This window comes from Elgaria multicarinata, chromosome 3 (genome assembly GCF_023053635.1).
Source record: "Elgaria multicarinata webbii isolate HBS135686 ecotype San Diego chromosome 3, rElgMul1.1.pri, whole genome shotgun sequence".
Taxonomy (NCBI): domain Eukaryota; kingdom Metazoa; phylum Chordata; class Lepidosauria; order Squamata; family Anguidae; genus Elgaria; species Elgaria multicarinata.
This window is the reverse complement of record NC_086173.1, coordinates 1,313,968-1,339,985: the sequence shown is the minus strand read 5'-3', so window position 1 is coordinate 1,339,985 and position 26,018 is coordinate 1,313,968. Positions and strand designations below refer to the sequence as shown.

Below are 26,018 nucleotides of genomic sequence, written 5' to 3'. Positions count from 1 at the left end.
GTTCTCCGTTAATACTTGCTTCATATCGAGATGACAAGACTTTTTTTTTAATCTTTCTTTTTCATGCCAGGTACAACGTCGGCTGCAGCCACCAGCTTCGGCTGCAAAGGAAAAAAATGAAGGAGCTCCAGGAAGCAAACTACGCCCGTCGGAGGCGTGGGCCTCGGCGCAGCAGCTCAGAGATTGCTCGGGCCAAGATCCAGGGCAAGCGCCACCGGGTGAGTGCCGTCCTCCAGTGCTGCCCTCCTTTTCTTCCACGGCCAGGAGAAGGGGGACTTTTCACCTGGAGATTTGCCTAAACTTCTGCACTGATGCTGTGGAGGGCTTTTACCCAGCAGAGGCTGAAGGTCTAAGTTGGATGGTTAGGTGCGGCCAAGATTCTGTAGTGTTTTAACGTACTTTATCCCACGCACCGGACCCATTGCTTTCCTCTCGACTGTTCCAGAGAGCAGTATCAATTTTATTCCATGTAGGAGCCCATAATTACTTGCAAAAACATTTATCCCAAGAACTGCTCCTATAAATGTCTGTGGAGATGACAGCAATGGATGGCAGGATTAGGTGGGATTTTCTCCTCATTCCATTTATTTATTTATTTACACTTATATACCGCTCCCATAGCCAGGGCTCTCTGGGCAGTTTACAGAAATTCTAAAATTCAGGTAAAAACAAGTATACAAAATTTAAAACTCAGAACATACACACATAAAGCATTAAAAACCAATTAAAAACTAAACATGTGGGTAATTAGGATGTGCCGCCATATGCCTGGGCAAAGAGGAAAGTCTTAACCTGGCGCCGGAAAGATAGCAGCGTTGGTGCCAGGCGAGCCTCAACAGGGAGATCATTCCACAGTCTGGGGGCCACCACCGAAAAGGCCCTGTCCCTCGTTGCCACACTCCGAGCCTCTCTGAGTAGGCACCCGGAGGAGGACCTTAGATGTTGAACGTAGTGACCGGGTATATTCATGTCTGGAGAGGCGTTCCGTCAGGTATTAATATGTATGATGCCTAATTCTGTGTTTACTCAGAAGCAAATCCCAATAAGTTCGCTGGGATGTACTCCCAAGTACATGTGTGTAGCACTGCAGCCCTACATCTGGGTGTAGGCTCCCCTATCATTCTTTTTAGGATAAGATTGCAGTTTTCTTTGAAGCTAAATAGGACAGAGTTCAGTGCTCTGACTTGAGGATTGGATAGATCTGCTCTCCAAAAAATAGAATAAAATGGGATTTATACCTCCGTTCAAACGTCAGCGAAAGCTGGCATCCCTCCAAGAGTCAGTAATGACTCAGTGCTTTGCACGAGAGGTTCCTTTCCTTTTCCGTGTCTTTACAGTTGGCAAGGGAGAGTACAGAGTGTCTGCCCAGCACTAGCCAAGCTTACTTTGGATGAGGCAGCCAGACCATCAGTAGCTGCTGTGCAGGTTTCTAGCGGTGGCAGCAGTAGCTGTGGCTGAGCACCATGTGGGTCAGGGTCAGAAGAGCAAACTCCTGGCAGGTCCATGGAGAGGCGTGAGCTCCACCCCTCCTGCCCGTGTGCAGTTGGGGCAGCCTCCGCCAGTGGAATGAGCTAGGTAGGTTCTTGGCTGCACTTGGAAGGGCCTGAACGCCATCTTTTATGCATTTCTTTCATTTCCCCTCTGCAAATCCTTACTCTTTCCTAGGAAGTATGAGTTGAGGGACTCGATAAAATAGAAGCATTGAGCTGTGCAGTTGATAAGCAAGATGCTTCTCAGTCAGCAGGCAAGTGTGCGTGTGCGTGTTTGTGTGCTGATTTAGGAATTCCAGTAAAGATAAGGAGCAGCAGAAATTTAGAGCTGGGAGCAAATGTGAAGTTTGTACAGATTTTCTGAGCTAAATTTGTGGTAAGACAATGAAAGTGCACTATTGTGGTTTGTGCAATACGTGGGTCTAAATATATTATAGACTTGCAGACGAAAATCAGTGCAAGAGTTCTGTATCTACTTTGGTTTGGTTGCTTTCTTCAAGTTGAGAATTTTTCATCTTTTTCTACTCCTAAAAAATATTCCTTTGCTTGGACTAAGTGTGGCAAGAGTAGAAAACTTATACAAATTTAATGTTTTTGCGTAGAAAATACATTTCATCACTCTAACCAGGTGTGTTTATTTGTAGGGTTAGAATCTCTGATCTGTAGTAAATTGTGTATCAGTTGAGGCCGTCCTCTCTGGTGTAGGACTTACCATGGAATGAAGCTGCCATTTTGTAAGAGGCTCTACACCAAAGCCACCATTTTGTGATGGGCTGTTGGGGGATCTTGACAAAAATAAATAGATAAGTCAAATATCTGCCCACCCCTGGTGTAAATCATGGTGGTATGACTTGAACTAGCCACAACATAGCTCCAGGGTAAATACTGGCTACCTTCTAATATTATAGGAACAATTGAAGGTTGTCTTGAACTGCCGTCTTCAGTAGCTTGTTCCTAATATGATGAAACTCCCTCCCATGTTAGTTGCCAAGACAAAAGGAGAGTGCCACTTCCTTACCCATAACAGGCTTGAACCAAATTGGGCTAATTGGAGCCTGTTATTTAGAAATGTTTTTTATGTGTCAATAGCACATCCTCTACTCTCTAGACTTGCCAATCAGTAACTAATACAGAAAAGCAGATATCGGACTGTGTAGCCTGGCTTTTTTGGGGGTCTTCTTGTTTGGTATTAAAAATCAATCAAAATGTCACAAAACAGTGAGCAAGATTTTGAGTTCTTCAGTTGGGACTTTTTCTTATGGACGAACTTGGCTACTCCTGTGCTTTTTTAAAAAAAATGATTCCCCCACTTCCCAAGCATTTCCCCCGTCATGATCTATTTTCTGGTGCTTGGGTTTTGCAGGGCCAGGAAGACTCAAGCAGAGGATCTGATAACTCCAGTTATGATGAAGCTCTGTCCCCTACATCACCAGGACCCCTGTCAGTGAGGGCCAGTCATGGAGAGCGAGATCTTGGCAGCTCCAACATGACTCAACCTACCCCTGACCTACATGGCATCAACCCAGTCTTCTTGTCCAGCAACCCCAGCCGCTGGAGTGTAGAGGAAGTGTACGAGTTCATTGCATCCCTACAAGGCAAGTCTGACATCTCTCAAATGCCCGGAAGCAAAGGAGTTGGGCAGTAGTTGTAAGTTGGATAAAAACAAGTGCTCAAGCAGAAGTACAGATTCGATTTGTATAATTGTAATAGACAGTAGCTGTATTTGGGCCTTCAGTTTTCCCATACAGAGGGAACAGCCAGCAAGGATGCCCCCCTGCTGTTCCCTCATTCTAATTGTGTGAAGAATCGAATGCCCAATAGGGCTAGTGTGAACACTATTGCCCATGGTCCAGAAATTTTGAAGGTGCAATTACTGTGATAGCATGATGTCTAAAAATGTGATCAGTAGCTCAGGACATTCTAGTTCATGGGTGGGCATTTTGTGGCTCCCCAGATGTTTTGGCCTACAACTCCCATCAGTCCTAGCCAGCATAGCCAATGGTAAGGCATGATGGGAGCTGTAGGCCAAAAGATCAGTTAAGGCCATAAGTTGCCCACCCTGTTCTAGGTTGAGGTGCCCTTAAATAAGCCTTTATTCTAAGGTGGAAATAATACAAGAACCGTGCACAGGTGTTCTGAGAATTAATGAGACTGTACATAGAAGTCTCATAAGTATTGCATCCTATTCTTCAAAATGGCACCTGTGTAGTAGGCTAGGTGGATCAGATGCTTCTCTTTCACAAGGTTTCTCTGCTCTTGAATCCCTTAGGCTGCCAGGAAATTGCAGAGGAGTTTCGATCCCAGGAGATTGATGGCCAGGCTCTGCTCCTACTGAAGGAAGAGCATCTCATGAGCGCCATGAACATCAAGCTCGGTCCAGCCCTCAAGATCTGCGCCAAGATCAACATCCTCAAAGAGACTTAATGACACAAGAAGCCAGAGTTCTCCCTTCTCCAGCCTGGGACCATTTCTTCAGGCTCTCAAAACTGGAGGGAAATTGACCTCTCACGAGCCTGAATTTTGGTGCTACATAGGGGAGTCGTAACTCCCTTGGAGGCCTTGAAACGTGGTCTCAAGAGCCTCTCGTGTTGTCAGCAGGTTCTCTAGCCTCTAAATTGTTCCTGAGGCTAACACAGCAAAGGGAATAGGAGTTGTTCTGTGCTGGAGAGCACCCTTCCTCACAGTAGTTGCTGGATTTTCATTCTCCTTCCCGTGGAATCTTTCTCCTACACAGATTCACTTTGCAAGGGTCAAAGCTTGGTTTGTGAGATTGGAAGATTCCATTTGGAGCATGGAGGGGAATTAAAGTTTGAAATGTCATCTTCTCCAATTCATAGTCAATTGGAAGTCAGTAGCAAACTGACTTCGTACAGAGCACTGGAGGCAAAGCGTTGTAGATGACTTAAAAGATTGGAAGTTCTTCATGCCCAGGAAACCTCCCCAAGACAACTTGAGCACTTCTGACTATGGCATCAAAGGGGATTTCTTTTAAAGATCTTTAATCCACTTGTCGTGTCTTGTGTGGTTGGGAAATATCATTCAAGATCCAAAGGAGAATCCAAATGGACTGAGGTTCCAGTGGTTTCTATCTTGCTTTTAAGCGTTTTCGTTTCTCAGTTTTGTATCTTGCCCTCTTCCTATGAGAATCTATGGAGCAAAGCTTCTTCTAGCAGGTTTGTATCCCCTGTCAAAGCCTGTTTATTTTTGTTTATTATACAAATATTCTCTTCCTCAGTAAAATGAATGCTTCAAAAAGTTTGTTGCTGGTCCTCTCGTAGCCTGATTTTTCTCCTGACCCATGTTCATGCTATGCACCAGCAGAGGAGACAAGCTTCACTAAACTTTCATTCAGGTCTACAACAGGCTTTGAAGAAACACACGCTTTGTTGCTGCTACCAGGATTAAGAGACATTCCAAAATGATGTGCTGGTCTCTTTCTAATTGCAGAAAGAAATTTTACATCCACGCCGAGCATATTGAGGTTCTCAAGTCCTTGAAATTCTTGTAACTTTTATACCTGTCACTAATTCTGTGCCTTTTCAAATTCTGTGTTGTGCTTAACCATTTAGGCATCCCCCATGTTTGGAACAAGCTGAAAGACGTAAAGCCAGTTCCGTTATTACATTTGAAGCATGACACACTCAATGGGGTTAAAAAAGATTTACAGCAACTGCTTGGATAATACCGTATTTCTTCAATTCTAAGATGCACTTTTTACCCTAAATAAACAGCTCTAAAAATGGAGTGCGTCTTAGAATCGATGGCGTCTTAGAATCGAAGCAATACGGTAAGAGGAAAAGAGGAAGCTCCTGCAGCAGCCTCGAGCCATGTGAGCGAGGAGGAGCTGGGAGGGTAAGCGCCTGGTTTTTTTGTTAGTCAAATTTATTCGTAAGTCCCATCCATTTCCATGGGACTCACTCGTGTGTCGTCGTCCCCTGGTGCACAGACAAGTAAAGAGCAGGACTGGAGAGTTAAGTTTACTCTTTGTTTCAACGCCCCCCCCCCCTTCTTCCCGCGCAAACGGCGGTTTCTTCTCTCACAGAGGGAAAAAAGAAAAGGACACAACCATTAGAAGAAAGCGCGGAGGGGGAGGAGGTTGGCTGGGCGGTGAGGGAAGTGTTTCTTTGATTCTAAGTTAATTTGGGGACCCTTTTTCCCCCAAATAAACATCTCTAAAAATGGGGTGTGCCTTAGAATCGATGGCGTCTTAGTATCGAAGAAATACGGTAGCCATTGCTCTTTAGATGGGAACTTGTTTTTCTACCCCTTTCCTTTCTAATAACTGTATTTTAGTGCATATGATCTTATAAAGCAATAAATTTGGCCAGAAGAGGGCTTATAATGAAAAAGGAAGACATGACGCTTCCTTATTTGTAACTATGAAACCAGATGTGGTCTTTCACTGTAGAATGCAGTTAAGACTACTGAAAATTGCTAAATGCGTTAACTTCATGTAAAAGTGAAAGTATGTACCCTGCCACAGTTTTGGAAGGTGTAAAAAAACATTTAGCTACACTTCTTGGAATAAGGGGGCTCGAGACAATTATATCTAATCTTCAATCACTACACGGATTTCAACATCTTAGTTGTCTATGTAGCAATTTATACATTTCTTAATACCTTATTGGAAAGGAAAAGCATCTCGTTTAGAATAGTAAAATGGCGTTGAATGTAGTTTTGCTACTCTAACAAAAGGCGCTCCTTTTTTAAAATGCTAGGGTAAATAGTACTTGCAGGATTCAACTGATTTTATCTTTATACACACACATAACAATCAGAGTTTAACAGTATTAGTTGATACCATCCAGCTATGCTGTAGCCTAGTGCATGTTTTTGTAATCTTGACTCAAACTGAATACAAAATTTCATATCTACAAAAAATGGGAGGGCTTTTAATCATGAAGAATTAGAAGTGTAGTTCGTTCCGACACTGAAGCTCAGGAGCATTAAAGGACCAGGTGATGAGATTAGTGTGTCATTTATTGATCGCAATCACTAGTTTAGTCTGGGCTAGGAGATTGCCGCAGCTAATATAGGTGTGTGTGTGGAAACAATACAGCCCATTTATTTAACCCATGATGCGCTGCAGTGTGTGCGGCCTCCATTTTGAATATGCAGCCCCCTATTGGGGGTTGCACCAAGTCGTATAAACCTGGCCATCATGGGTTATTTGAGAATTAAACAACCCTCACATAACTTTTGATTAGTATTATGGTTACGAGAGGGTTATTTAACTTTTAAATGAACTATGATGGCCAGGTTTGCACACCACACTGCAACCCCCAATCGGGGTAGCATTCTCAAAATGGCAGCCAGTGTAAACCAACCCGCTGTGTGCTAAACTCTGTACTTCAACAAAACGACACCCACCCCCTCTCCAATGATGGGGAACCTTTTAATGCTACAGCACTGAAGCAAAGGAGGTGCTCTGTACTGTGTTGCTTTTCAGCTCTTTCCTAGGCCTGCTCCTTGAGATGTCAGGAGCTGTGCTCTACCACTGAACTACAGTTCCTCACATGTAAGTAATTTTCAAAGGAGCAAGACAGAAGCATAAAATAACTATAGCATATCCCTTCATACAAAAGTAGATCATGGCTTTGTTTATTTATCTACAACCTTTCTGTAGTTATTTATTCAAGATGATCTTCCTAATCAGTAATTCACAAACCATTTTCATTAAACACATTTTATGGCTTTTGAGCCATTTTAATGTCAAAGTTGTAACTCTACAGTACAAGGTCTCATAAACACCACCATGGAAAAGTGATATTTGCAGTGACTCATTCTCTCCTGTTAGGAGCTTGACAACAAAGGCTGCATCAAGTGTATCTAATCTCATTTCAGCAAGACAGCCTGTCCCTGCTCTTCCATAAGTCATGACAATAGGTATGCCCTTACGTGCACCCATATATTATTCCTAACCAGAACCACCAGCTCTTCTGATAGGATGACAAACAGATGTAAGTGGTGTATTTTCCTTACCAAAAGAGCTGGGTGTTGCAAGTGAATTCAGGAGTCCTTAAACTGTACTTGAACGATAGTTGGCCAATCTGCAATAGCAAGGAGTATTTTGACTTCCCTGTTCATTAGGTAACAGTATAATATGCACCCCCTGAAAAGCAATTCCCTAAAATAATACAGCTGCGATGTACCATCCCGTCAGAAAGCAAATGCTATAACAGATTAGACTTGACATCACTAAGAGCAAACAGAATTATCTGCCCCAGACTAAGTACAAAAGAGTCCTCATTTGTTGTAAAAATCTTGGCAGAAATTTGTTTCTTCGCTTGTTCTATCCAGGCCACATTTCATAGCCAATGTCTAAAAAAACCAGAAAAGGTTTGGAACAAGCAATTATATAAGACTTGCATTCTTCATATAGCTGTTGGGTTCTGCCCTCCTGCTCTTTTTCGTTAAATCCTACCCATGTGGATCTGTCTTCCCTATATTCTGCAGCTGCAGTCAGTATCCGTTAAAGCTGAATGACCGATTGTATTAGTAAAGCTTTTAAAGAAGCCTTCCTCAACTTGGGGCGCTCCAGATGTGTTGGACTGCACCTCCCAGAATGCCCCAGCCAGCTGGCTGGGGCATTCTGGGAGATGTAGTCCAACACATCTGGAGCGCCCCAGGTTGAGGAAGGCTGTTTTAAAGGGAATGGAGTGATATTACAGAAATGGACTGTTAGCACTTTTTAAAGACAAACTCTCCCTGTGCTTTTCTTCACTCCCATTTCACACTTCAGACCATTTAACAAAATATACATATTATTGGCAGCGTCCTTTGCCAGTGACTGAAACCCCCTCAAATCTGCATTCAATTCAAGCTTTGGTTAAGGAAAAAAGATGGAGATTCTCCAGACTGTTTGTCTACTGTACATCAATCAGAGGAGGATTTGAAAATACTAGGGAAAGTTCCCTCAAATTACAAGACAAGAAAAATGTACCAACTGAATAATTGAAAATAGAAATCCAGTGTTTTGCAGAATAAAGCCCACAGAAAATATGTAAAATATACAGCAGCTCCAACCCTAACGTCTGCTAGCATTTCCCAGCACATTTAGGCCCTTTTTCCTTCCATGTACTGAAGCCCTGGCTGCAACACTTCTGTAGCCAGGCCTCCAAAAATTTGTCCGCAGATTATGGGAAATCTTGAGTCTCTGCAGGCATTGGAAGTCAGCATTTTGACACACACCTCTCTAGGCAGCCCCTTATTCCAAAGCCCACTAGCACACCTTTACATTCATAAGCCTTGACCCAGAATTCATTGATATCTGAAGTGAGGAAAGTCATAATGAAAGCAAGTAGCTCAAGGGGCAGCTAGAAGAGAGAGATGAGGGGGGAAGTGTTCACATGAAGGACGGGCATAAAAACAGAAGAAAAAGGCAGGTCACATGGGTAGCAAATGGTCATCGCGCTCTTCAGACTCCTCCCCAAGTTGGTCATCACCGACACCACGATATGCAGCTGGTACATTTCGCGGTTTAGACCGGCACACAAAATCACAGCCGTCCTGTAAATAAAGGTTAATATACTAACAGCAGACAACAAGCAATGATTACAACATTAGCCCCCTCTCCTCCATACAGAAATTTCAGGACCAGCTTATAACTTTTCCTATAGAAAGTGAACATAATTAACTCCTGAGCCAAAAGGCAATTATAAAAGATGCATGCAGCCAAAACAGTATGATTGCCCTACCTAAAATGTATCAAAAGGTCTCAGTGTAGACTAGCGATAGACACTTAATATGACTGTTTTCAAAGCTTAGATTCAGAGAAATTTTCAATAAAACATTGTTTCCACTGAAACAAACATTTTGAAATAGAAATGCTCCTTGCAACTGCACCTAAGGGCGCAAATCCTAGGTTTGCTGTGGCTCATTTCCACTTCATTCTCCTTTGGCATGATTGCAAGGAGACCAGCTCAGAAGCTTTTATTTAAGGTTGTTAAAGTTTCACCACCCAAAGCTTGCTGTGAGCCTTTTCCATCATGATAAACACAGCCACTCCTTTCCTGTGGCATAGCCAGGCACTGAAGAGCAAGCACTCTTCCACGTACCGCAAGAGCCTCCTGAGTGCGAGATCTGACACAAACTTTTAAAATACCAAACGCTGCCCTCTTCCCATTGCAGGATGTGAATATCAGTTTTACTACTTACTGCCACTAGGTTGCCCAGATCTTGCCAGAAAGCACAATGGGGAAACTGCTCCATGCCTTTTGCTCCCACTAACAAACGCTGATAGAGAAATCCCCCAATGATGTACACTGCAAGCAGCGAAGCAAACCTGGAAGAGAAAGTCAAAATACACCAGTAAAGAACTGGTGAGTGATTCTAAGAATATGGTAACTCCACAGCCACAGATGACTCTACATCTCCAGGATCCCTACCGCTACAAAACTCTGAAGACGTGGTTTCATTAAGAGAACAAAGCAGGTTAAGCCCTCATGCTTGCAAAACTTCAATTACAGGATGATCCATAAATTAAATAAATGAACACACATTTTAAAGAACACTAAATTGCTTAATTAACTAATCAGGTGGTTAGCAAACTCAGGAGATCCTAGTCTGGCCTTGCGTAACTGCCAATTCCTACCCTTTTATTATACAGCTGCATTCCCCAATGTTGGGTCAAATCCCTCCCAGCGTCTACTAACCCCCTTCCAACGCTACTATTCTATGATTCTATACAATGAGTTCTAATTTTGAGAAAGGACATAAATTTGCATAATTTACACCCAGCCAAAAACTCAGGTTTAATAGTTGTAAGATTCTGCAGCCAGCTTTAAAAAATGAGAAGGGAAGGAGAGAAGGAATTGCTATTATGAGCCAACATTTTGGTAGATCTCTTTTTTTAAGCATCTGTTGTAAGAACTCTGGGTATTGCAATTCAAGACAGATACATAAGAGGCCTGAACATGCCACTCACTGTTTAGGCCTGTGTTAACACTGGGCTGAAATGAGGAAGGGGAGGAATATCTGAAAGGTCCCTTGCTGAGGTTCAGGCTGGCAGAGACTGCAGGGTTGGTATGCCAGTTAAAATGGTCTGTGCCTGGCAGTTCATAGATTCAGTTTTCTGGCTGGCGTTCCTGTTAAAATCTCTAGTTATCATTATGTGACATGATTGCTCCAGGGCCCCTCTCCATCTGTATAGAGCTTGTCTGGCTCCTCGGTTTACCAGGTAGTTGAGGGCAATTAAACAGACGGGACAACTGCTTGATCACACGTTGAAAACTTGGAACAAGACTGACCAGAGTTGACAGCTCATTAAAGCCTTCTCTGTGGCAGTTACGGCAATAAAGCAACAATATTTTCCATAATACTGAGTCCAACCAATGCTGTGCAGAGATGTCAAAGCGGTTTGTGGCATTCTCCAATTCAGCCCATAAACTTAAAGAACCCGTGTCAGCTTGTGTTAAGCATTTTCAAAATAAAATTAATCACAGCCACCTTGACTTTTGCAGTTGTGAGTCAGTGAATATCTCCAGAGCACAAACTAGTCAGATTTTGTTGGGTGAGATTCAGTTATTGAGGTCTGAGGACATAGATAAGGTGCACAGAGGAGCAAGTCCTATCCCCTGTTTGCTGAACTGTTGCCTCTCCTGGCTCATAACATGTAGTACCAAGCTGGGCAGCCTAAAGCTTTAGGCCAATTTATGTGACCCTCAATCTAATTTCAAAAGTCTTCTACAAGTAATCAGTTCAGACCTCTGAATGATCTGTACCTTCCCCAGCAATCTGTTGGATGGAGACAGAAGGGATGGCCCTGTCCACCACCGGCTTCAGCCCCACCCACCGCCAGCATGTAGCCCTCAACAGAAAAGAGGTTCCCCACCTCTGATCTAGCACGAAAGGGATGAAGGGCAGGCAATTAACGCTTCCTTGCAAGAGGTGGTCCCAGCTGCTTTGAAGGAGACAGTCATGAGACCAATCCTAAAGAAGCTTTCCCAGGTCCCTGAAGGTATCATTGCTTGCAAATCTTCCCTTTCTGGGCAAGAAACTTGAATGGGTAGTTGCCATGCAGCTACACACATTCCTGGGTGGCACAGATTATCTGGATAGATTGCAAGCTGGCTTCTGACCTGGGTTTTACATTGAAATAGACTTGGTTGCCCTGATAGATGACCTTTGCCTGGGGGACAGGGGAGTGAGAACCTACTAATTCTCGTTGATCTCTGAACTGTCTTCGATCTCAGACCATGGTATCCTTTGTAACCTGTTATCTAGAATGGGAATTAGAGATAATATTCTCCAGTAGTTTCATTCCTACTCGGATTGATTTGTTAAAGTGGTGCTGGACGACTCTGGCTCCTCTCCCTGGCACTTGTGCTAGATCATTTTTAGGTGCCTAATTTGTCTCCCATTCGGTTCAACGTCTACATGAAACTGCTGGGTGAGGTCATCTGAAAATTTGGAATAAGATGCCATCATAATGCTGATGACAGTCTCAGGTGAGTGAACAGATGTTAAATTGGTGTCACAGATTAGTAATAGACTGGAACCCCCAGTCTTCCCGCCAGACTATCATGCTTGCTGTGCCTTGTCCCCCACCCCCAGCTCCATTACATATCCCAGGCACCTTTGCAGCACAACCTGTCTTGTCTTCTCCTCCCAGCCCCCTCCCCATTCCAATCACCATCCCTTGCAGCACACTTCGTTCCTTTGCCATGTAAAAAAAAAAGTGCTTCAATATGCAAATGAGGTCAGGGTCTGTCTGTCCCCAGTCTTTTGTAAGTGTGCAAGAATGCAGGTTCGTCTGGTATGTGTAGCCTTGCCACGTCAACTTCCTTGTATGTTTCCAGTCGGAAACACTGAAAAAGGTGAAAAGTGAATGAAGTGGGGGGAGGGGGACAATGTTTCCCACTTAGCGATGCAATTCTCCTGCTATTAATTGTTGGACTGACACTTGCCAGTGGCCTCCCCCCATTTCAAGACTTCGCCGTCTCCAGCAACTCTAGAAAGGGGAATTATTGGCTCTTCCCCCCACACACACTTTGTGACTTCTTTTAGAGTAGTTAGTGCAGTTGCTCCATTTCCCCCTCCATCTACTTTCCGGCCTTTAAATAAGTGCAAATATTCTTGAGGGTTTTTTTTAAAAAACAAACAAAACAACAAAAACAAATACCTCAACTCAGGTAAATGATGAAGTGGGGGAAGGCACTGTTCAACACTTAACAGCTGGAGGATTACACTGCCACGTGGGAGATACCACCCCCTTGACTGCTGCTTTGGTACTCCTTTGACACTCAAGGAAATTGACAAGGCAAGACTGCACATACTGTACAGCCAAATCTGCACATTTGGGAAAGAACGGGAAATGGTTTGTTTGGTTGTTTTTAAAAAAGCTATTTGCATCCTCTCAAAGCACTATTTTATTCCAATGGTGGCAGAAAAGTGACAGCCCTCTGAAGTGCTGGTTGGGCGTTGTTGGGGAGTCACTGTTGAGGGAGACTCCAGGCATCACGAACGACCATCACCAGGAGGCAGGTGGTCTTTTTGGCCACACTGGCCAAGTGGCTCTCTCGCAACCCATGACAAAATCACCCTGCTGGGTTTAGATGACATGACAACTTACCATGGCTGATCAACCATGGTGGGTTGTCATGTTGTGTGAACCAGGTCACACTCTTACTCTGTTCCTGGCATGGTAATTTGGACTAATAGAACTTCCCATAAGAGTAAATGGGAGCTTTTCACCAAGTCTAAGTGGCAGCGGAGATCTTCATTAAGATTGAAGTGCACAGGGATGGGAACTTTTTGAAAATGTCCAATTGCTGCTTGGGAGTGAGTTGGGAAGGCTAAGGGCAGGGATATGGGTAAGCTGTTCCCCATCCTCGACTTAAAGGATCAGGTTCACAGCTTGGGGTGTTTTTAGATTCATCCTTGTACTGGAGGTCCAAGTGGCATCTGTGGCTTCTATCAACTAAGTGCAGTGCACCAACTGCAACTCCTCCTGCAGAGATAGCCTGGCTGCTGTTATACATAAAAACTATTAGGGGAGTGCAAAGTGCATCTTCTCTACCTCGAAATTCAGTCCGGTGATTCACTGCCTTGTTTTTGGAGCGCCCACCCCGTCTTTCTGCCTTGTTGGATTATCAGTCGGAGAACCGTTCAGTATTCGGGGACCTGGTACTAACAGAAACGCTTACAGCTCCCTCACTTTTAAAGGTAAAGAGATAAAACTTGGCACAGTGATAGCTCTTACAGAGGGCCTTAGCACTACTAAATTTGAATCAGATTGGTTCGTGCTTTGATTTTTTTTAGGAATTTTTAAATGGAAATTAACAAAAATGCTTACATCTGCAAAAATTTTACAGCTAAAGAGATGAAACATGGCAACGTGATAGCTCTTAAAGAGGGCTTTAGCCATGCTAAGTTTGAATCAGATCCATTCATGCCTTGATTTTTAGGGTATTTTTTTTTAAAAAAAAAAATCCCCACTCCAGCCTTCTCTAACTTGGTGCCCTTCAGTACTATTGGATAGAGCCCCCCCACCCCACCCTGCATCCAGCCACTGAAATAAAGAGCCTGCCTATGCCTGACTCAGGTGTAGAAGCTTTCTCACTCACCATGCCAACCAGCCAGCCCAGCAGCACATTCACACTGTGGAAATGTGAATGATTGACTTCTATGACTCCAAGCAGAAACGCCCCCCCCCTCTCCCTCCCCCTGCCCCCGCGGCCAGAATCAGCAGCCAGTTAGTGTTTCCCACTTCCCCAAACATTGAGATTGGAGGAGAACACTGTCAGGGGCAGCGCTGTGCCTATTCCTAATTGGTTAGCCACAGAAGTCAATATCAAAACTACCCCTCACCCCACTCAGCGTCTTCCAAATATGGAGATCTTCTATTTAGACACACACACAGAGCAGGATAATTCCGGAGAATTTAGAAGCTCCGATTGGGCACATCGCTGCTCTGATATTAATCGATGGGTTTGGAAGCAGCCAGTCTCTGCTCTGGAAGATCGAATGCTCTGCGGATGTTTGTGGTTACCAGATAATTCCGGGGCAGAGTGCACGCCCCAAACTTATTCATCCATATTATTTCAGTACATAGGGCTGCCTTTGAAATGGCTATTTGTCCAAAGTACAGCTCTTAACTTTCTAACTGGAAATAACCGAACGGACCAGGCTCATTTAGTGCCAAATCTCATATCTTTCTCTTTAAACCAGACATCATTAAGCTACATTATTAGATTGGTTTTATCCTACCAAGTAGCTTTTCCCTCGTTTTAATTTTGATATTTTTAAGGATATAGGTTATTGCATGTTGTTATGAAAGCTGCTTAACTGAAGGATGGAGTTTTAAATAAACGAACTTACGTGATGATCAATATGGAGCCAACGCTTAGGTGTGAGGCAACCTCCAAGTCCTCTGGAGAACAGGCCAAGCTGCTCTCAAATTCAAAGATATAGGAACAGTCTTTCAACTTCTCCCGCTCTTCTGACACCATTGTTAAACGACTCTGTTGGGGTAAGGTAACAGCCTCATGGCAGCTCAGCAAAATACATCTTTCCCCCTATAACTTATACAGGAACAAAATCCACCCAACCTTTCCCAGAGATCTGTACTGGCCACAGTCCTCTACCTCCTTCAGTATCTTCACCCACACATCCGCTCATTTAGAATGAGCACCCCATGTGTGAGCCAGCACGGTTCAGATCAACATGCCGCATGGCCCTCTTGGAGTGCATACCACTTCAGAATGCAGAATGGATCCAACCAGGCTGTACGTTTGACTGGTTCTCTACATCAAGAACTCCTTGCTCATGGAAAACGGGTCAGGATGAAGGGCTCTAGCCTAGCCATCTCCATGAATATGTTCCTATTTTCTAAGCAAAGGAACATTGAAACATGCAATATGCCTCCCCGCCACACCCCATTCTGATGTGATGTCATCCCTCTCAGGCGGTATCACTTTATTTTTCTGAGTGCATAGCTCAGATCTTAAATTATATTCTGTGCCATCAATAATGGAGGTAGTGTGATGAGGGCGGACTCCTGAAAATGGAAAGTTGTGTACTTACTGTGAAGTTCCATTCTGATTCAGTGCGCAGGAGACATCCACCATGGGCTAACTCCTTTCACTACTTAGGACAGGCAAGGAACATGTGACCAAGCTTTTTTCCTTGTTCCGGCCTCTGTGGCTCCTCACAGCCAGCCAGTTCTTTTCTAGCTGAGCGTTTGGGCAGAGTAACTATTGAGGAGCTGTTAATGCAGTAATTCAAAACCAGAAGAGAGAAAGGAAAGGGAGAAAAACCCCTTTCTGGGGATTGGCACACTCCACGAGTATCAACAGGGGTGGTCAGCCTGCCGGAGGGCACGTGGTGGCTGTCTCCTATGCACTGAATTGAAATGCAACGTCACGGTAAGTCCCAACTTTCCATTCCCATCCAGTGTGAGGGACCATCTATCATGGTATGAACAAAAGCTACTATTCCCATAGGGCAGGACTGAAAACAGGCCGACCCAATGACTGAGGTAATACTTGTTGCAACACTCTTATGTCTGAATGCTGCTTCGGCAGAAGCGCATTTATCTAACCAATAATGCCTTACAAATGTGTGGCGTGAGGACCACATGGCTGCTCTACAGATCTCTGCTAAGGGGGTGTCAGTAGAAAATGCCGCTGAGGTTGCTTGTGGCCCTAGTGGAGTGTGCTGAAACAGGGACAACCTAGCCACAGTGGCACATTCACAGGTAACTTCCCGATTAGACTACTACAATGCACTCTACATGGGGCTGCCCTTGAAGATGACTTGGAAGTTGCAGCTAGTGCAAAATGCAGCAGCTAGACTGCTGGCGGGTGCATCTTACAGAGACCACATAACACTGGTCTTAAAGGAACTGTACTGGCTGCCTATACACTTCCGGTCGGAATTCAAGGTGTTGGTAATTTAAAGCTTTAAACGGCTTGGGACCTCGATACTTGAGGGAACGCCTCTCCTTATATATGCCTGCCCAAGACTTGAGATCTGTTGGAGGAGCCCTTCTCCGCACTCACCAACGCAACATATACGCTACGATAGGACAAGGGAGAGGGCTGAAAAGGAAAATGCAGCCATTGCATGGGTCTGGAATGTAACTTGGCCCATGGGATGATCCCTGAGCAGAATATCATGAGGCCCAACACTGGTGCAAGGAACATGTTATCTGCTGAGTGAGCTTGAAGGAGAGACTTTGCTACCTGGTGAATGTCTGATAACCTGTCTGGGGGGGGGGGGAGGGTGATTATTCCTTTGGAGTTTTCTAAAACTGCCCCCAGGTATATAAGTGATCAGGACAGTTGGAGGCTTTGAGTCTGAGGTGGACTACCAGTGCTAGCAATAGCCTGGATTAAAATGGTGCCCCATTTAGCAGAAATGGAGAAATCTCCAGTGTTATGCAGCAAGGGAAACATGGAAATAAGCCACCATAAAATCTATGGATGAAAAGTAATCCCCGATTCAGAGGCTTGATAGTCTGGAGGCCACAAATGAAGTGTTTCAGATCCAACATGGCATGCCAAGAGGACCCTCCCTTCTTGGGGACCAGGAGCAGAATGGAGTATACCCCCTGGAAATGCTCAGGAGATGGAACAGGTTCTATTGCTCCTATCTCTTGGAGATGGGAAATTGCTGCTGACATCAGTTGTTCCTTGTGAACAGACCTGGAATGTGGGGGGCGGGGAAGAAATCTGCCCAAGGGTCTCTACTTCCCTTGCTCGGCTTCGTCCATTTTCTTCTGCTGCCCCTTACGCCTGGAATGCTCTCCCAGAACATCTGAGACCTACAAGTTCAATCTCAGCTTTTAAAGCTCAGCTAAAAACTTTTCTTTTTCCTAAAGCTTTTAAAACTTGATTTTGTTCTGACTTTATACTGTTAGTTTTACCCTACCCTGTGCCTGTTTACCCTACCCAGTGCCTGTTTGCATTCTCTCCCCCTCCTTATTGCTTTACTATGACTTTATTAGAATGTAAGCCTATGCGGCAGGGTCTTGCTATTTACTGTTTTACTCTGTACAGCACCATGTACATTGATGGTGCTATATAAATAAATAATAATAATAATAATAATGGCTGGGGCATTCTGGGAGATGCAGTCGAACACAACTGGAGTGCCCCAGGTTGAGGAAGGCTATGCTAGGTGGTGCCATCTCGTGGTAACAAGGCAGAAGAGCCAGAGAAAGATTAGCAAAATCTCTCCTGTTTATTGTTTAGTTTTTAAAGAAGAGAAAGGACTAAACTAGAAAGAAAGGAAAGCTTGCAAAGGAAGAGACTGTTGAGGAGAGATAAGAGCAAGCTCTGTCCTGGAAATGGCTGACTGGGAAGAGCCACCGAGGCCAGGGCCAAGGCGAAAAGCTCAGCCACATGTTTCTTGCTTGCCCAGGGCAGTGGGAGGAATTAACCCGTGATGGACGGAGGCCTCCTGCGCACTGGGTGGGAAAACACGCTGGATTTTATTTTCACTTTCCCCTTCCTTAGTAGCTACTCACTTTTAGTGTCTTCCGGTTGCAGATGATCATGACAAAGGCTTTTCTGTTCTCATTTCCACAGTGGTTGTTATAGGCATCTCCCCCCTTATAGATCAGCAGAATCCACTTACCTACAAATATAAAAGACACCCAAGTGAGGCATGAGTGCTACTGACAGAGCAATGAAGATGGTCTATAGAAAAATTGAAGTGTCTTACTTCCATTGGTCAGGTGAGTCTCATTGATCCGACCCAACACTCTTGTCTGGTTTAACTTATTGATCTGCACCAGGCCAGCCATATCGCCGGAAACTTCTCGACATACCCTGAATTTGTAGATGTAATGTTCTCCTTCATTCGTACTTTCTGTTTCAAAACTGCAAACATCACAGAGCCATTTAAAACTTTAGGGCTTCCACATGTAGAAACAACCAGAAGTCCAATATTGGGGGAATAAAGCAGTAGCAAAGGCAACAGTGTACCTTGGAGCCCTTTTGAGAACTCTGATCTGGTTCTTGCCTCTCAAATGAAGGAGAAACCAGTAGCTAGAATCCTCTGTTTATTTCCAACTTCTATAGGGCATGGCTTTCTCTTACTTTTTCACATGGCTCTACATACATTGTTCCATATCAAACAAGAAACACTCTAAAATTTTGTTTAGATTAAAACATGCAAAATAAGAAGATCGCATATCTCTCCCTCTATATTCATTTTTATTAATTTCTTTTTGCAGATTGTGTACCAGGGGGCAGGGAAGGAGGCTGAGAGACTGGGAAAGGATTAGAACTATGGGAGTACATCGTGGGTGGGTGTGTTAAATGTGTAAGATATTAATATCTTAATTCTTGATGACTACAAGTTTCATGAGAAACAGAATCTTGCCACTGCGATGTTGAAAAATTTCTGAAGGAGCTAATAGGAACATCAATGCAGTAATTGTGAGCAAGCAGGAATCTCAGGACAATTTCTATCAATCCTAGCAGCACTAACAAAATTCTAGGACTGACAAGCAGCTATGGTTGTTGTATATTCCCTAATATTCCCTTTGAGCAATTGCCCCTGACTACATTACATTGAACTCACCACAGCTACCCTTTTTCTGAGCAAGTCTAATTGCTACAAGCACTGTACCTTTGGTTGAAAAGTGGCTCCAGTTTAGTCAGCAGTGATGATTCTTTGTGGGATTCCTGGCCTTTATCCCCAATAAGATCACATGTCTTTTCCACAGCTGTCACATTGGTTATGACCACTAGCACCATGGCATAGAGGCAAGAGTGAGCCAGGAACATTCTATAGAGAAAGGAGGATAAAGAAGAAATGTAAACAAACCATTAATACTTCTGCCTGATGTGTGAAACCGGAATTCTACAGCTCAAAATGACAATTAAAATGTTCTTTTACATTTATGGCTTTTAAGGCGAGTGGTGAACGCTATCTGTGATAATAATCTCACAGCCCCAAATTAGGACAAAGACAAGTGGGACATCACTGGTCTCATGTAAATGACAACCTGAAGTCATTCAGCACAAGGACAAAGGAGAGTCACTGCTTAAGGAATGCACCCGTACGACATGTCTGAGGGCCACCTCCAACACAGCCACTCTTAAAATCAGGGGACCACCTGAGTTATAAGGAGGAGACTGTCAGGATATTCACTAACTAGCATTCTTTTCAACTGATTTTGCGCCCCTTATGTAAAGTGCCTACAAAAAGGTAACTGGAATTACTCTGGTTTGGTTCAATTCAAGTGCCTAGATCCCAGTAACTGAATAGTCGTTACTGTTCTGCACTTGCAGTTTTCCGTAGCTGAAGATCTGAAAGAAAGCCAGTGTGGTGCAGGGGTTTGACCATTGCACTGGGACTCAGGAGATCCAGGTTCTTATCCCCACTTGGCAGTGAAGCTCACGATGACTTTCGGCCAGTCACTGATTTTCAGCCTAACCCACCTCACAGGGTTGATGTGATGATGGAGAGGAGGAAGAGGACCATGCATGCCGCTTCAGGTTCCTTACAAGAGGAGAAAAAACAAGATATAAATGTAATAATAAAAATGAAAGACATTTAAGTTGCACAATATTATAATGATGAATCACCTTATTGTATGAACTGGGAAATGATGATGAAACAGATTTAAAGTTTATGACATGATGAAAGGACCACGACAGGAATGAGGCTCAACTTATTTCACCTAAGGCTCCCTTCCCTCGGGTAGACAATTTCTGTCCTGGCCAAAGGTTTGCTTTAGACAGGTTAGAGTTTAAAAAGAGGTAAAGTCCTATGGAATGAGCAGCACCTCAAATATTGTAGGACTCTGCAAGAGTAAAGGTGAGAAAGCCACCACGCCCAGATGAGTTGCAGACACAACCTAGATTGAACCCCTAGTACATTTCCCTCTCACTGCAATTATTGAGGAAAAACATTGTTTATCAGTGGGGTACAAAGCTTGCAGGTCTTCCAGCCATTCTAGCATATGAAACAGATGTGACTTCTTGCCTGGTTAAGCAGGGGATGCTGGAATGTGGATATTTATCACCACATCCACAAGATGTGGTGAAAGTCTCAGATACTAACTTACATTACTTTTTTAAAAGGATAGATCAGTGGATGAAGTTAGAAGCAGATGGACTCATCTTGGTCTGATCCAACAGGACATTTCTTGTAACTGGCTCTTCAGAGAGCATCACACCAGCATTTCCATAACATTTCAGGAATGGTTATCACTCAAAGGAATGTAGTTTTGCACATTAACTAGCTTTCACTATTGGGCTGTCTAGAAATGTAACAAAAATTGAATAACTATAGCTACTTTCAACAGGAGGAATCTGACTCTTTATCTTACCAAAGCCCGGCAAAAGCACACAACGATTCTGGTCAAGGAAGGAGGAAGTTGGAACTGCAAGAAGGCATGCAGAGAATAGGTGATATAAATTTATAGGGCAGTGTTCCCACAACAGATGCTTTGGATTGCAACTTCCATCAACCCCAGCCAGCATGGCCAATAGTCAGGAATGCTGGAAATTGTAGTCCAAAACATCTGGAAGGCCCTCAGCTTGGGGAAATCGGCTTTAGATCCTTGCGTTGTGCACTATAACAAAGCCATAAATAGACAAAGCCCTGTGTCCTTCAATTTCACCCAAAACAGAACATGACTGCAAAAGCAACACATTTTCCAATGACACACAAAGGACTCTGAATCATGGGTTTCTCTAACTAACCTGTGTTTCACATCCTCTTTATGCCGCATTGAGATATATGAACTGTTGTTGTTTAAAATGGATACTGTTTTATACCATTGTTTTTATATTTTTTTGATGGTTTAAAATTTTGTATACTTTTTTTTTTTAATGTTCACTGTTACCTAGGGAGGTTGTGGGCTCTCCCACACTAGAGGCCTTCAAGAGGCATGTGGACAAGCATCTGTCGGGGACTTCCAACTCTGCTATTCTATGATTCTATGTTTTTAACTTTTGTAAACCTCCCAGAGAGCTTCGGCTATGTGGCGGTATATAAATTTAATAAATAAATAAATGACCAGAAGTACAAGTAGTCTTCATTTTATCAGTTAGTCCAGTACCACTCTTAGCACTAAAGATCCTAATCTTGAAGCTTCTTCCTCTTAAGAGAACACTGACTAGCCACACACTTTTTCTTTTGCTACAGTCAAATGCTACCCTTTGTCTACCATCTCCTTAAACAACCTTCACATTTTTATTGTAGTCAGTCTGCATTATCAGATGCTGTTTTTATGTTGTTTCTTAAACAGCAGCCAAGAAAGTGATTATTTATTTAGAGTAGACATGGAGACATTTGGCACTTGAAAGGTAATTGCTTACTACTACTTCTACTTCTTGAGTTTAACGCCAAAGCAAGGCCTGAAGGCCCTATTAGTTTGTTACTTTTTTTTACACTTCAAGCCATTTAGATGTGAGCGGGCTAGTAAATGTTTCCAAATGCCATATAACATCTGCAAACTTATCTGCAAGGCTGCCCATTCTGGCTAGATTTGGTGGGTCAAATCTAGTCAACACATCTGAATGCATTTTGATGCACTCATGATAATCAAATCTCTACCTGTGGGCACAATCTAGCCACACTTCAATGGGAAAGTTTAGTACATGTTTAATAATTTTCTGTAGAAATATATTAAGGCATGGAAGTGCTCAGCTCCGATTGTTCATTGCACTAAAGGAAAAGAATGGACTCTCCAGATTCTGAGCATGTTCGAAATGTTCATGTTTGCAGCCGACCCTCTGTACTCACAGCTGCGCCCCAGGTGCAAACAGGGAAAGGTCAGCAGCAACCTCCCACCACCCTTGGCCAACCTGTCAATGCCTGCGACCCATTCACACTTTAACGGTGTGAAGCAGACAATCCAAAGACAAGACATCTGCAGCACTCTTCCTAGGTTTCGGAATAAGAGTCATGACGATGGGGACTAGATGACGCGTCCCACTGTTGCCTTTCTCAGCCTTGCTGCTCGAGGCCCCGTCTAAGGCAGACGAGCAGCCCGCACATCTTATTCACACATCTGCCCCTTCTCGTCACAAGGTAAGAGAATACACGTGGCTACCCCGACCCATCTGGTTTCTTTGGCTTGGAGGAGCACCCCGAGGCATCCCGTAGGCCGGGCTGACGCTCTTCCGCTCAGCAATGCCCGTCCTTCCCCCACCCCGGAAGTCCCACATTGGCCTGCCCTGCCTGCAGCAGCTGGACTCTATCAAACCTCCTGTCAGCCCCGTCGCTGATGTTGGAGGAGGGAGGTCATGGCGCTACTTCAGCTGGCGCTTCAGGAGCTGAGGAGAGAAGAGAAGGCAGCCGGGGGAGAAGCTGAGGGGGGGCAGTAGAAGCTGAGGGGGAGGGGGCGAGGGAGCAGCTGAGGGGGAGGGAGCAGCTGAGGGGGGAAGAAGCTGAAGGGGAGGTAGAAGCTGAAGGGGGCAGTAGAAGCTGAGGGGGAAGCTGAGGGGGAGGGGGGGAGGGAGCTGAGGGTGAGGGAGAAGCTGAGGGTGAGGGAGAAGCTGAGGGTGAGGGAGAAGCTGAGGGGGAGGGGGCGAGGGAGCAGCTGAGGGGGAGGGAGCAGCTGAGGGGGGAAGAAGCTGAAGGGGAGGTAGAAGCTGAAGGGGGCAGTAGAAGCTGAGGGGGAAGCTGAGGGGGAGGGGGGGAGGGAGCTGAGGGTGAGGGAGAAGCTGAGGGTGAGGGAGAAGCTGAGGGGGGAGGGAGAAGCTGACGTGGAGGCGGGGTAGAAGCTGAGGGGGGCTGTAAAAGCTGAGGGGGAGGGGGAAGCTGAGGGGGGAAGAAGCTGAAGGGGAGGTAGAAGCTGAAGGGGGAAGCTGAGGGGGAGGGGGAAGCTGACGTGGAGGCGGGGTAGAAGCTGAGGGGGAAGGGGAGTCATGGCGCAACCTCAGCCGGCGCTTCAGGAGCTGCGGGGAGAAGGGAACGGGAGGAGGAGGAGGAGGAGGAGGAGAGGGGGGCAGAGCGCCTCACCTGGGGCTGCAGCCACTCGACGGGGCGCTGGACCACGCCGTGCGACGCGACGGCCTGCCGCTCGTCCACGGCACCGGATCCCGCCGCTAGAAGCCCGAAGCCCCTTTCCTCAAAGCCCAGCGGGGCCTCGCGACCGACTCCTCACGCCGCCCGAGCGGCCACTCCGGCTTCCAGCCCGCGCGCCTTGGCGGAAGAGGAAAGGAACGGCCTCCATCCTCCAGGTACCGGAAGCAGGAAGCGAGGGGCGGGGCTTCGCCGCGGCGATCCACAGCGATTGGCCCCCAGTAGGCCCCGCCCAAGTCCGCTTCCTCCGCACTGGGCCGTGGAGAGCGCCGGCCACGCGAGCCCCCACGTGACGGTGGCCCCCTGGAGGCCCCACCCGGGGCTTAGGCAGGCGCCTTCCTGTCACGCGCCTCAGTTGCGCCATGCGGAAGGGGCGTGGCGTCTCACGTGCTCCCCTCGCCCCTCCCCTCAGAGCCTCACCGAAACCACGGCCTGGGCCTTGCCAAATCCATCTCTTTCTTGCAAAAACTAAAGCCAAAGATAATAAATAAATAAATAGAATCCCTATCAAATTTCTAGACCCATTTCAAACTGGCTTTAGGGCAGGATACGGAGTTGAGACAGCGATGGTCGCCTTAGTGCAGCCTTCCTCAACCTGGGGCGCTCCAGATGTGTTGGACTGCACCTCCCAGAATGCCCCAGCCAATGGCTGGGGCATTCTGGGAGTTGTAGTCCAACACATCTGGAGCGACCCAGGTTGAGGAAGGCTGCCTTAGTGGATGATCTCCGCATGCGATATGGCTGCAAGAAAGGCCAATGCTATTTTGGGCTGCATTAATAGAAGTATAGCTTCCAAATCACGGGAGGTCCTGGTTCCTCTCTATTCGGCCCTGGTTAGGCCTCATCTACAGTCTTGCGTCCAGTTCTGGGATCTACAATTCAAGAAGGACGCAGACAAGCTGGAGCGTGTTCAGAGGAGGGCAACCAGGATGATCAGGGGTCTGGAAACAAAGCCCTATGAAGAGAGACTGAAAGAACTGGGCATGTTTAGCCTGGAGAAGAGAAGATTGAGAGGAGACATGATAGCAGTCTTCAAATACTGAAAAGGTTGTCACACAGAGGAGGGCCAGGATCTCTTCTTGATCCTCCCAGAGTGCAGGACACGGAATAACGGGCTCAAGTTACAGGAAGCCAGATTCTGGCTGGACATCAGGAAAAACTTCCTGACTGTTAGAGCCGTACGACAATGGAATCAGTTCCCTAGGGAGGTCGTGGGCTCTCCCACACTAGAGGCCTTCAAGAGGCAGCTGGACAACCATCTGTCAGGACTGCTTTAGGGTGGATTCCTGCATTGAGCAGGGGTTGGACTCGATGGCCTTGTAGGCCCCTTCCAACTCTGCTATTCTATGATTCTATGAGTATTGACAGGGGTAGTGTGTCCCTGCTGGTACTTTTGGACCTTTCAGCGGCTTTTGATACCATCGATCATGGTATCCTTCTGGAACGCCTGAGGGGTTTGGGAATCGGGGGCACTGTGCTCCAGTAGTTCTGGTCCTACCTCTCAGGTAGATTTCAGATGGTGATGCTTGGGGATAGTTGCTCCTCAAAAAAGGAGCTGTTGTATGGTGTACCACAAGGCACCACCCTATCCCCAATGCTGTTTAACATCTGCATGAAACCGCTGGGAGAGATCATCCGGAGGCATTGGGCGGGGTGCTATCAGTATGCTGTTGACACCCAAATATATTTCTCTTTGCCTTCAATAACAGCGTCAGCTAAGGATAGTGTGTCTCCTCTGAATGAATGCTTGTAGGCACTAATGGGCTGGATGAGGAAAAACAAACTGAAGCTGAATCCAGACAAGACAGGTGCTTGCTGTCAAGGGCTCTGACCTAGGTTTGGAGGTGTGAAAGCCAGTTCTGGATGGGGCTACGCTCCCCCTGAAAGACTGTTCGCAGTTTGGGGGTGCTCCTGGATCCGTCGCTCCAAATGACAGCCCAGATAGATGTGACTGCCAGTAGGAGTGCCTACTATCAGCTTTGGCTGATACGCCAGCTGCGCCCCTTCTTAGAGTCAGAAGACCTAAAGACAGTAGTGCACGCGCTGGTAACCTCAAGGCTTGACTTCTGCAGTGCGCTCTACATAGGGCTACCATTATACCTAGTTCGGAAACTTCAACTAGTTCAAAATATGGCAGCCAGGTTAGTCACCAGTACACCTAGGGGTGACCACATTACACCAACATTAAAATCACTCCACTGGCTGCCAATTAGTTTCCGGGCAAAGTACAAAGTGTTGGTCATTACCTTTAAAGCCCTAAATGGTTTGGGTCCAGGTTACCTGCGGGATCGCCTTCTCCCATATAGTCCGCCCCGCACACTCAGGTCCAATGGGGTGAACTTACTTCAGTCAGCTAAAACTAGGCTGACATCAGTTTCCCAGAGGACCTTTTCTTCTGTCGTCCCCAGATTGTGGAATGGCCTGCCGGAGGAGATTCGTAAAATTAACTCTCTGTGTGATTTTAAGGCAGCTTTAAAGACTAGCCTTTTCCGGCAGGCCTATCCAGATCAATGTTAAATCATGAATTTTTAAGAT

The 26,018-nt window shown here is 45.4% G+C and overlaps 2 protein-coding genes across 5 annotated transcripts in view; one reads left to right on the top strand and one right to left on the bottom strand.

Moving 5' to 3' along the window:
• Positions 1-4,747, top strand: part of PHC1 (polyhomeotic homolog 1) — a 32,176-nt gene extending 27,429 nt beyond the window's left edge. For all 3 annotated transcript variants that reach the window (XM_063119011.1, XM_063119009.1, XM_063119010.1), the window contains 3 exons: positions 71-218; positions 2,854-3,085; positions 3,760-4,747. In XM_063119011.1, the coding sequence (XP_062975081.1) occupies positions 71-218; positions 2,854-3,085; positions 3,760-3,914 (535 nt within the window). In that variant the 3' untranslated portion in view covers positions 3,915-4,747. The remainder of the gene's footprint in view (positions 1-70; positions 219-2,853; positions 3,086-3,759) is intronic.
• A 2,327-nt stretch (positions 4,748-7,074) lies between these two features.
• On the bottom strand, positions 7,075-23,569 carry M6PR (mannose-6-phosphate receptor, cation dependent). Of its 2 annotated transcripts, none has more exons than XM_063119005.1 (8): positions 23,421-23,569; positions 19,886-19,946; positions 19,071-19,229; positions 18,159-18,316; positions 17,962-18,071; positions 14,811-14,953; positions 9,648-9,774; positions 7,075-8,999 (listed from the first exon to the last, which is right to left on the bottom strand). In XM_063119005.1, exons 2-8 carry the CDS (start codon positions 19,930-19,932, stop codon positions 8,877-8,879), a joined length of 867 nt encoding a protein of 288 aa, XP_062975075.1. In that variant the 5' UTR covers positions 19,933-19,946; positions 23,421-23,569; the 3' UTR covers positions 7,075-8,876. The 2 variants fall into 2 exon arrangements, with proteins under 2 accessions (XP_062975075.1, XP_062975076.1); XM_063119006.1 differs by lacking the exon at positions 23,421-23,569 and adding an exon at positions 20,779-20,822.
• Between the last annotated feature and the right edge of the window lie 2,449 nt (positions 23,570-26,018).

What these genes read in the sequence shown, in the direction of transcription:
- M6PR (XM_063119005.1), bottom strand. Translation starts at nt 19,932, where the DNA reads ATGCATGGTCCTCTTCCTCCTCTCCATCATCACATCAACCCTGTGAG. An exon ending in CATCACATCAACCCTGTGAG is followed by an intron (nt 19,230 to 19,885) that starts GTGGGTTAGGCT and finishes CTTTCTCTATAG; the next exon opens with AATGTTCCTGGCTCACTCTT. An exon ending in GAGCCACTTTTCAACCAAAG is followed by an intron (nt 18,317 to 19,070) that starts GTACAGTGCTTG and finishes TGATGTTTGCAG; the next exon opens with TTTTGAAACAGAAAGTACGA.